The 10,519-nt window shown below is 23.7% G+C and overlaps 1 protein-coding gene across 8 annotated transcripts in view; it reads left to right on the forward strand.

The window, feature by feature from the left end:
- The window catches only part of LOC107996802 (myocyte-specific enhancer factor 2), a 60,481-nt gene that overhangs the window by 38,222 nt on the left and 11,740 nt on the right, over positions 1-10,519 (forward strand). For 5 of the 8 annotated variants that reach the window (XM_017055056.3, XM_017055092.3, XM_017055075.3 and 2 more), the window contains 6 exons: positions 3,791-3,905; positions 4,202-4,405; positions 7,447-7,605; positions 9,135-9,270; positions 9,583-9,839; positions 10,275-10,459. In XM_017055056.3, the coding sequence (XP_016910545.2) occupies positions 3,852-3,905; positions 4,202-4,405; positions 7,447-7,605; positions 9,135-9,270; positions 9,583-9,839; positions 10,275-10,459 (995 nt within the window). In that variant the 5' untranslated portion in view covers positions 3,791-3,851. The remainder of the gene's footprint in view (positions 1-3,790; positions 3,906-4,201; positions 4,406-7,446; positions 7,606-9,134; positions 9,271-9,582; positions 9,840-10,274; positions 10,460-10,519) is intronic. The other 3 variants (XM_062077945.1, XM_017055046.3, XM_028666244.2) reach the window with 2 other exon arrangements.

Genomic DNA, 10,519 nt, shown 5'->3' on the forward strand with positions numbered 1-10,519 from the left:
AATGACGACACAAATTTGATATTTTTTCGATTATTTAATCTCTTATTTATATTAAATAAAAGAAATCGGAAAGAGATTTTTTTGTTATATCAATAGATTAGTATACATACATTATCAAATTATATATTTAAATAAATTATATTATTATGTATGTGAATATTTATTAAATTATATTTTAAAAAAAAAATGAATCGAAGTATGACAAATATAATTAAATATATAATTCACTTATGCTTTATGAAAAATTTATGTTAGAAACTTTTATTTTTATTTTTACAAGAATTAAATTATAAATAAATTATAAAATTATAAATAGTTTTATTTGTGGATTCACAAATTTATTTATTAATTTACTAAAAAAAAACTTGAATATCTTGTATAGGCTTTTATACCATATTATCATATTAAATTAATAAAAATAGATTTACTAATTTTTTTTTATAATTTGTAATAATATTATTAATAATATATTTGTGTATCTTTCTAATAATTCATTTATATTTTATATTAATATTCAATTTATTCCATGTATATTCTATGTATCTAACCTTAAAAATAATCTCATTCGATTTTAAGTTCTTTATCAACAAATCTAAAGAAATAAGACAAGAATTTAAAATTTCTATATTTTAGAAAAATGTAAAAATACAAAAAGCACTCAAAATTATTAGATTAATCATGATTAGTTTATAATAACTTTGTAAGAGTGAATCGCATGTTAAACTAAAGAAGGACCGATACTGAAATCATTTTCGATTAAACGTGAGAGCTGACGGATTCATGAGCGTGATATAATTACAATCGGTGACGGTGCAACATAATTTCGCGATGCACAAGATAGGCGCGACAAAAATAACGTTTGCCCGTGAAATTCGCGTTAATTCATATAGCGAGAGATCGCGTGTTTGCAATGAATGAAAGGGAGTTCAGTAAATATAGTTGATGGAGCTTAGAATTAGAACAACGTTAAAGCCTATCAATGTTTTTACCAATCTCGGTCTATCTGAACATTTGAAAGCTTTTTCGAATCAAGGAAATATTATTGAATAATCGATCGTTTGATTATTTTTTTTTTTTTATATAATTTTCAAATATTTGAATTTTGTGATTTCATGATTATTTGATTATTGGAATGATAATTCGATTATAAATATTGTTCAATATTTAATAAATAAATGAATACTCGTATAGAATAGTGTTTGAATGAAATAGAAATATTAAAATTATTAATATCTATAATTTGATAAATAATTTATTTTGAAATCAATTTCACTTAAATAAAAAAAATCTTATGCCCATTAAAAAAAAATAATATCAAATCGAATTTACTATTATATAAAATAAGATGCAGTAGAAATACAAGAAGCTTCTTGATAATTCTTTCATGATGCACACTACATTATCTAATCATAATTGGTGTAAAGGTAATTTGATTTTTTCATTCATTTGTCGTTGACAGTAGTACAGTTTATTGTTGGTTATGCTCAATATACCTAGAAATTGTCGATTATGATAATGACTTATGAATGAAAAATAGAAAAATATTAGGAAAAGAAATAAAAATATAAAAAATAAGAAAGAAGAAATTAAATTAGTCTGTTTAAAAGAATATTATAAGTTAAATTTATTATTAATGAAAATATATATATTTTAGTATATCAAATAGATTAATACATACATATATTTGATCCTGAATTGATATCATTTGATCATAAATGATTATATATACATATACAATGTTTTGAGTATAATAATACATTATATATAAATTATGATTTATGATTATGAATTATGATTTATGATTAAATATTTTAAAGTTGTATAATTTAATCCTATTAATTATCTACAATTCAAAGATATCATGATAAAGATTAAAAAAGAAATAATCGATTTATTTATCGATTGAAAAATTCATAAAATATAAGATTAGAAATATCTTCAATATAAATCCTCAAAATGTCAGTATTGTGAAATTTATGTAAATTTATGATACAAAAATAAAGATCATAGATGGTAATTAATAATCGTTATTAATTGGCATGTGATAGTTCTAATGGAACATAATTCAATATACCCATACACTTTGAGGAAAATTGAGCAACAAAATCGATTATTACGTACCTTAATTATCGATAAAATGAAAAATCGATGTTTATTACACATTTACTTTGGCAGTGACATCGTAATTAATAACATTCACCTTATTCTGCTATAATTTTGATAACAAATTAGATTACTTTGTTGTGCCTATTTTGTTTATAATCAGATTTGAAAAATCGCTATTAGAAAAATAAAATTTTTAAGAATTCAAATCCAATTCAAATCAATTTAGAAATCTGATATATCAATATAGATATATTTGCATTCGATTTATCATTTTTAATTATATATAATATATATAAATGATATTTAATAAATTTCATATTATGAAATGTTATGAAATAAATACGAAACTTTATTGAACATTAATTTAATTGAATTAAGAAAAAATTTATTGCTATCTATATTTTTATTAGAAGTAAGAGAGAAAATTTTTAGTTTTATCTTGAATTTCTTATCACTATTCAGCTATTCTAGTAATATCGAAATCGCTTATTAATTAGTTTTATTTTTTAACAATCAATCAATCATTATATTGAATTATTTAATTAATCTCATCTTTATTTTCATTCGATTATTTCGATTTCATCAAAATAATTGTTCTATTTGTTTTATTTTTAAAATTCCATAAACATTCAAGTTTTTTTCAATTGAATTTTATTAATTAAATATTTAAAAATTTTATGATATTTGATAATTATGATATTTATTTTTAAGAAAATTAATTATTACGACAATCCGTGACAAATAACCAAATTTTTCATATTTCAACTTTATTTTTATTTTATTTTTTTTTTATGTGTTAATGAGAAACATTACACAAAATCTTTAATTAAAAAAAAATATTTAGAACACGAATGTTTACAAGTTTTAATCATTCAAAATCATTCAAAATTCCCGCTTAATGTTTCGCATACGATCGAAAGTGAAGTTAGTTGAAAGATAATGGAACTTCAGTCGAGTTGAATAGAAAATCACATAAACAAGGCATGTCTGTTATTCTCCATCGAATTTAATGTATCATTGAAGTTAGTTCACTGGTTTGTTGGACAATTAATCGATACATGAACGAGACACGTGCTTTATGCACGTTTCAGTATAAGACTTGAAATGCATGGTCCACTTCTGTCGCGCATGTTTCGAACTGCATGTGATACATAGCTATATGGTTCGTATTCTAGTTTTCTATGGGTCCGCGCGCGCTTTTTGTTTTCAAATCACTAGCTAAATCGCAATCTTTTGTTCGTTGTTCGAAAGTTGTCACTGTTTCAATTCGAATTTCCTTATGGTGATCATTAGAATATCAAAACTTAAACGTAAAAATACTCTTTTGAATTTTTATCTTATCTTAAATTATATCTTTTTATGTTTATAAAATGACAGTTTTCATAATTAGACAATATCTTTAATTATTTAAATAATTTAATTGATTTAAATAATTCATATGAATTAGATTCGAGATTATTGATAATTACTTATAGATTTAGTAATCAATGATTTATTAATATTAATTTATTTGGGAGAAATTATACAAAAGATAGTAAATCATAATAAGATGTGAAAGATATTTTATAGTAAACGTCACATTGAAAAGTATGTTATATTAAAAAATTAAAATATTTTTTATTTGATTGTTGATAGTTCAATTGTTTGTAATATTAAAAAAATAAGAAGATCATTTTTGTTTTAGTGTTTTTAATATTCCATCCAGTGGTTCCGAAGAACTGTTTCATCTTTATAACGCTACAAAAATGGGTCGGAAGAAGATTCAAATTTCGCGCATCACGGACGAACGGAATCGTCAGGTATTATAATTTCCATTAAATAATAAAAAGGTAAAAAGAATAATTTAAATAAATTACAATATAGACAGAATATTTATTTAATTTTCTGTCTCAGATTTTTAATAATTTTTTTTATAATTTTCCTTGACAATTATTCAATATTTATCAAACATAAAATAAATAAAAACAATCAGAATCATTATTGTATCACAGATAACTATTATATCAGTTTTATCAGTTTGATTTATTGATAAATTATCAAATAATTCAAGATGGCTGAGGCAAATAAAGATAATTGATTAATGATTCTTTAATAGGTGACCTTCAACAAAAGGAAGTTTGGGGTAATGAAAAAAGCATATGAGTTGTCGGTACTATGCGATTGTGAGATCGCTCTGATTATCTTCAGTTCGAGTAACAAGCTATATCAGTATGCAAGCACCGACATGGACAAGGTTCTTCTCAAGTACACCGAGTACAACGAACCCCACGAGTCTCTTACCAACAAGAATATCATCGAGGTGAGCCGATTTCTCCTCCATAATTTTCAAGTTTCCCAACAATATTTCCAAATCTTCTCATCTATGAAAAATAGAATAGATGATAGAGAAATGGAATAATTATTACTTTATTTATTACTAGAAATTTTTTATAATGCATAAATTAAAATAACAGTCCTCATATTATGAGAATTTTTGAGTCTGATTTTCATTATTTTAATTGTTTTGATACAAAATTATTTTGATTATTTAATACAATATTGGAATACTAGAATACTACAATCTACATAGAATATTATAGTTAATTATTTCATAATAAAATATTGAAGAATTAATTTTTTATTATATATTAATGATAATATATAAAATATTAAATTACATTTCATGAAATTTTATAAAATTATAAAAGAAGAAATTCAATTCTTTTTAAAGAGATTACATCTCTCAATCTTTTTTCCAGTGTTATAATAAAATATTCCTTGTTATTTTAAATAATGAAAAAAATTCTTCGGAAGTAAGATAAACGTGTTTTAAATCTGAATGAGCATCACTTTCAAAAAACTTGTTCACGTAAATAATATGTCAGAGAATGTTGAAGCGTGTCTTTGCATGCCCAAGGCCGATTAGGTTGTCTCAGAAAGTACTATATGTTCAAGTCATTTAGTTGATCAGAAGGCTTTTTACAAGAAGATCTTAAAGCCACTCTTAACTATTAAAAATAATTGTTTACATATCATACAAACAAATGATTATAATAATAATTATGTTTTATTCTTAAATCTAAGAATTGTTTGTTTTATCTATGCTTATAATAGCCAAAATATTTTATTAATAAATTTTTTTACAACTATCTATCCGTTATGATTTATTTTAAAATAATAATAAAAAGATGTATTCTAAAAGAAAATTAGTAAAAATAGCATTTTAAAGATACAAGTGAAAACAAGTTTTTGTTTGGATTTATATATAAATTGGGTTTAAAAATGAATTCTTCAATCAATAAAGTTTTTTTTTATATTTAAAAAATTTTAATATTAGATTTATAAGAATAATATAATTAATGCTAAATAATGCTTTTATTTTTAATTAAAGTTTTTTGATATGAATTTCTGACTCAAGAAGAACAAAATTAAAACTTTAGAATATAATATTATTAATAGAATATAAATATAAATACAAATTATAAAATAAATATTGCAACATAATTCTTTATCAATTCCACGATTAAAAAATTTTTTTTAAAATTATTTTTTCAATAGAATTATTTAATTTCTTAAAAATCTTGAACTTGAATTTTAAACATTCTGGACGGCATTGAATTGTATAGTATCAATATTTTTTAAATAATCTCATCGATTGACGCGACAGTTGTTAGTGCCAGCCTGATCTATAACTCCACGGGTACATCAGTAAATGAGAGATTTCACAAAGAAAAATTTCACGATGTCTGATATCCTCGCGTATCATCATTGGTTATTAACTTTTTCAAGTTTGTCGATTATCGAAATTATATATGAGTATGCGGTATTATCTACATGCGTGTGGTACAAGCCTCTTTCTGTGTATCTTCTTTTTCAATCGTTTTATACGGGGTGGTCCATTAGTAGAGCCGGACAGAGAATTACTCTTGATATTCTTGCGTGATGTTCTACTTGATATCTCTAAAAAAATTAACAAAAGATAAATGACTGGATAAAATAAACATTATATAAAAAACTTCATTTTGAGGACATTTCTTTTGATTATTTTTTTACTTTTATATTATTATTATGAATGTTAATAAAATAAGATGATTTTTTTACGAATATATTGACATTTTTTTTAATATTTTTATTTTTATTTTTTATTTTATTATTATTTTTATATATTTTTTTCTTTAAACTTTATTCAAAGTGATTTCTTTTCAAAATAATTGTAAAATGTTTATTTATATTATAAATTTTTTTTGTAATATTTTGAATAATATGGTAACATAGTAATAATTAATAATATATATTCCCTATAATTATTATTATTACAAAAGAAAAAACTATTTATTTAATAAAAATATAAATGATATAAAATTATTTTATTTTTTGTGAAACATTCTATATAGATGAGAATAGATAAGAATATTTCTCTTAGACTTTTTTTAAAAAAATATATTGGCGATATGAAAAAAGAAAAAATATTAGAGAAACTATATTCAATCGTGCCAGTATAAATAATTAAAGTTTGTTGCAATATTTAAATCAGTGGTAAAAAATAAAAAAGAAAACCCAACAACTTATTGTACAGAACATATTCATTACGCTCAAATCAATTGAAGGATTCTTTTTTCTAATTTTATTTATAATTAAAATATAACATTTTTATATAAAATCTTAATAAAAAAAAAACAAACTCAGTTCTTAATCGAAAAAAAAATTAATAATTATAATTTTTTCTCTCTTCCATAAAATACTTAACTTTTTCTTTGAATTTTTGAAAAAAAGATTTTCGTTAATTTAAAAAATCTTTCATTTTAATATCATTTATTGCAATTTTTATTTCTTTTATATAAATTCTTATTGAAAAAAAAAGAATTTTAAACAATACTAATTAATATATTGTTATTCATTGTCATTCTTATATATTATCAAATTATCTTATATAATATCAAATTGCTAAAAATTTCTAACTTTAGAAAAACATTCCTACAGCAATTCCCTAACCCAGTCCCCCAATTGTTTTGAGTCTAATAATGGTCAAGGTCGTTCATGGATTCTCTACATAAATCCATTGTCGACCATCGGTATCGCGTGACACGCGATATCTTCTTTCCTTTTTTTTTTTTCTATATGCCCGTAAACGCACGTATAACCTCTCACCGTACAAATAGTAAAAATACATACACAAACATTGAACCCATACATTGAAACATATATGAAAGAAGAAAAGAAAAAATAACTAGAGAGACTAATCGTATGTATATATAAAATGTGTATGTATATGTGATGTTAGATATTTAAATTAACGTGCATGCGAAGGTTGAGTGCCCTCGGGCGGTGTGGTCACGTGAACCTGTCTGCTGACACTTGCAGGCACTCAACAAGAAGGAACATAAGGGCGCCATGTCCCCAGAAAGTCCGGAGCCTGACGCGATCGAGTACAATCTTACTCCGCGCACCGAAGCCAAATACACGAAGATTGACGAGGAGTTCCAACTAATGATGCAGAGGCACCAACATAACGGCACTCGGGTAAGTGGAGGTCGTCGTTCTGTGTTGTTCGATGGCCAACTGACGTCGAGAGGAACAGACAGGGAGAAAAAGAAAAATGTTCCTGTCAGGAGAATACCTGGGATAGCTGAAAAAATTGTGTGGATCTCCTGCCGACGGTCCACGGGTATTTAGGTATTGTCGATCTTAGGAATTTTAGGCATACAAGGTTGCTGAGAGTTTTGGTTTTTGTAGAGTGGTATAGAGTATTGGGAATTATATTTGTTGATTATTATGGATGATTAAAATTGGGTTAAGGTTGTTACTGTTGTTAAGATTGCAGTAGTTAAGATATTAGGAATTTGCACATAGAAAAAGTTTTCTGTATGGTATGTTGGTATTGATTTTATTATATATCTTATTGAAATTTCATTATTGAAGTATAATATATTATTTTAGTATTTCAAATTTATACAAAGATGCGGAGAATTTGATGAAATAGTAAAGATTGAAAATATATAATATAATATATAAATATTAGAATATTTATATAATAATAGAATATTTGTATTTATACAATATTAACATAAATATTAATATTAATATATAAATATTATATAAATATATATAAAATATAAGTTTATTCAATTTCGTTTTTCAAAAATCTGATTAATGCGAGAAATAAATCAAAAAAAGAAAATTATTTTTTTTAATAATTCTATATCAAAAACTATATAATATATAAAAATATGTTGTTTCTCATTATCATTTTGAAATTCATAACTAGATATTTATAATTGTTTGTTCTTCTTGTTATTTTACTTTGGGAATCTCTAACTCGAAGTTTTCACATGAACATAGGAACAATTCGTTAGTATTCCTGATTATATTTATTAGCTTTTAACAATTCGCTATCAAGCAATTTGTCAGTGACGTAGGTTCGATTTAATTCGCACTCTTTAAGTTATTATTGAGTTTACATACTATACGTTTACGAAACAGTCAGCTCATTCTCCAAACGATATTATTGGCAGACATTTAAATCAGATTTCTCTGATTAGTTGTTAATCTGTTTTTTGTTTCATTTATTCAACTTATTATATTGCATCGAACTTCATCCGGAAAAGTTAATATAGTAATCATAATTATTTTAGCAAACAAAATCTTCAGAATTTAAAATTCTCAGAATTCTTGAAAAATTATACTTATAGCTTTTACATATAAGAATATTTTGTTATATAGATTATTTTTTTTCTTTTTTAAATTTTTTTATGTGAGATTTTTTTAATTTATAATAAACATAAAAAGATTTAAAATTGTAACAAGTTTCATTTTTATAGAAATTTATTTATACAAAAGATGAAGATCGATTTGCATTTGTATTTTCTTTGTGTGTTTTATATATATTATACATATTTTTTGTTTATTTTTGAATTTTACGTAATAGAAGTAGGTAAGAAAATAATGAAGAATGTAATTTTAAAATAAAGACATGTTTGTCAATTCTTTTGTAATCTATCATTATTGAATATTGTATTGATCTTATTAGCGTTGATTTAATACAATTTCAGGCAATGGGACAATCTAATTACTCTCTACCTGTATCCGTACCAGTGAATAGTTATGGCGAATCTCTACTTGGATCTAGTCCTCAAATAGCACATACCAGCATTTCTCCAAGACCATCGTCTTCTGAAACAGATTCAGGTATTTGGTCAATAAACTTAATACTGATATAATTTATCAAGTAAATTTAATTATTTTATATATACAAAAAAAATTAAAAATAAAATTATTATATATATATTATATATTAGATTTAATAAATAATAATAAAGATTTAATAAATAATAATAAATAATAAATTTAATAAATAACAATAACAGCAAATAAAAATATTTATATTTTATTATTTATATAGTTATTGTGATCTTGTAATTGCATCGTGATTTTATCGTTATATTTCTTTTCCAAAAAAATCAACATTAATTATATTATACTTTTTTCTATTATATTTAGTGTATCCACCAGGAGGAATGTTGGAGATGAGTAATGGTTATCCACCATCAGCATCACCATTAGGAGGTTCACCTAGTCCAGGTCCTTCACCGGCACTAGGAGTTGGAGGAGGCAGTGCAAACAAAGGCAGTAATCCATCTAGGCATTCGCCGCAACCTCCACCTCCTCCACCGCCGCCTCATCCTCACAGGACTAATCTTCGAGTAGTTATACCAACACCTCTTACACAACCTCTTTCCGAAGATACTAGTTATGATGTTAGTATACATTGTACTTGATTTCAATTTATATTATTAAATAATTTAAAATCATTACATAATTAAGCAATTTAATATTTGTTCATATTGAATATTTTTATTTTAATCTTTTTTAATTTTTTAAAGTAAAACTAATTTCTATTTTTTTTATAATATAAATTTTTTTTATAATATAAATTTTATAATATAAATAGCAAGAAATCGTAAAAATTCGATAAATTTTTATTAATAATTACATTATTTATGTACTGTTAAAATTTCAAAGCTCAAAATAACATAATTTGAAATGTTACTCAGAATTTGTTTAATAATTTAATAATCTAATGTAACTTTTACTCATAGATATATAACAAATATATAAAAATTGATATATAAAAATTATCTTCAATAAAATTTAATATTACTTGATCTTTTATTTTATTCTTGAATATATAGAATGGCCATACACAATCTGCATTAAATACACCGGTAGTAGCATTGCAAACACCATCAGTTCCAGCTGGATACTCTAGTTTCGGACCTACCGATTATTCCTCGGACCTTGGAAGTTTAGCCTGGTCTCATCAGAGGTACGTTGATGACTTATCAATGTATTCGGCAGCCACCATGTCCAGTATCAGGTAAATAAAAAATTTCAATTTAATTATATATTGTATATATATGTTATTATATAATTATAT

Source organism: Apis cerana, linkage group LG8 (assembly GCF_029169275.1).
Source record: "Apis cerana isolate GH-2021 linkage group LG8, AcerK_1.0, whole genome shotgun sequence".
In the NCBI taxonomy this organism is placed as follows: Eukaryota; Metazoa; Arthropoda; class Insecta; order Hymenoptera; family Apidae; genus Apis; species Apis cerana.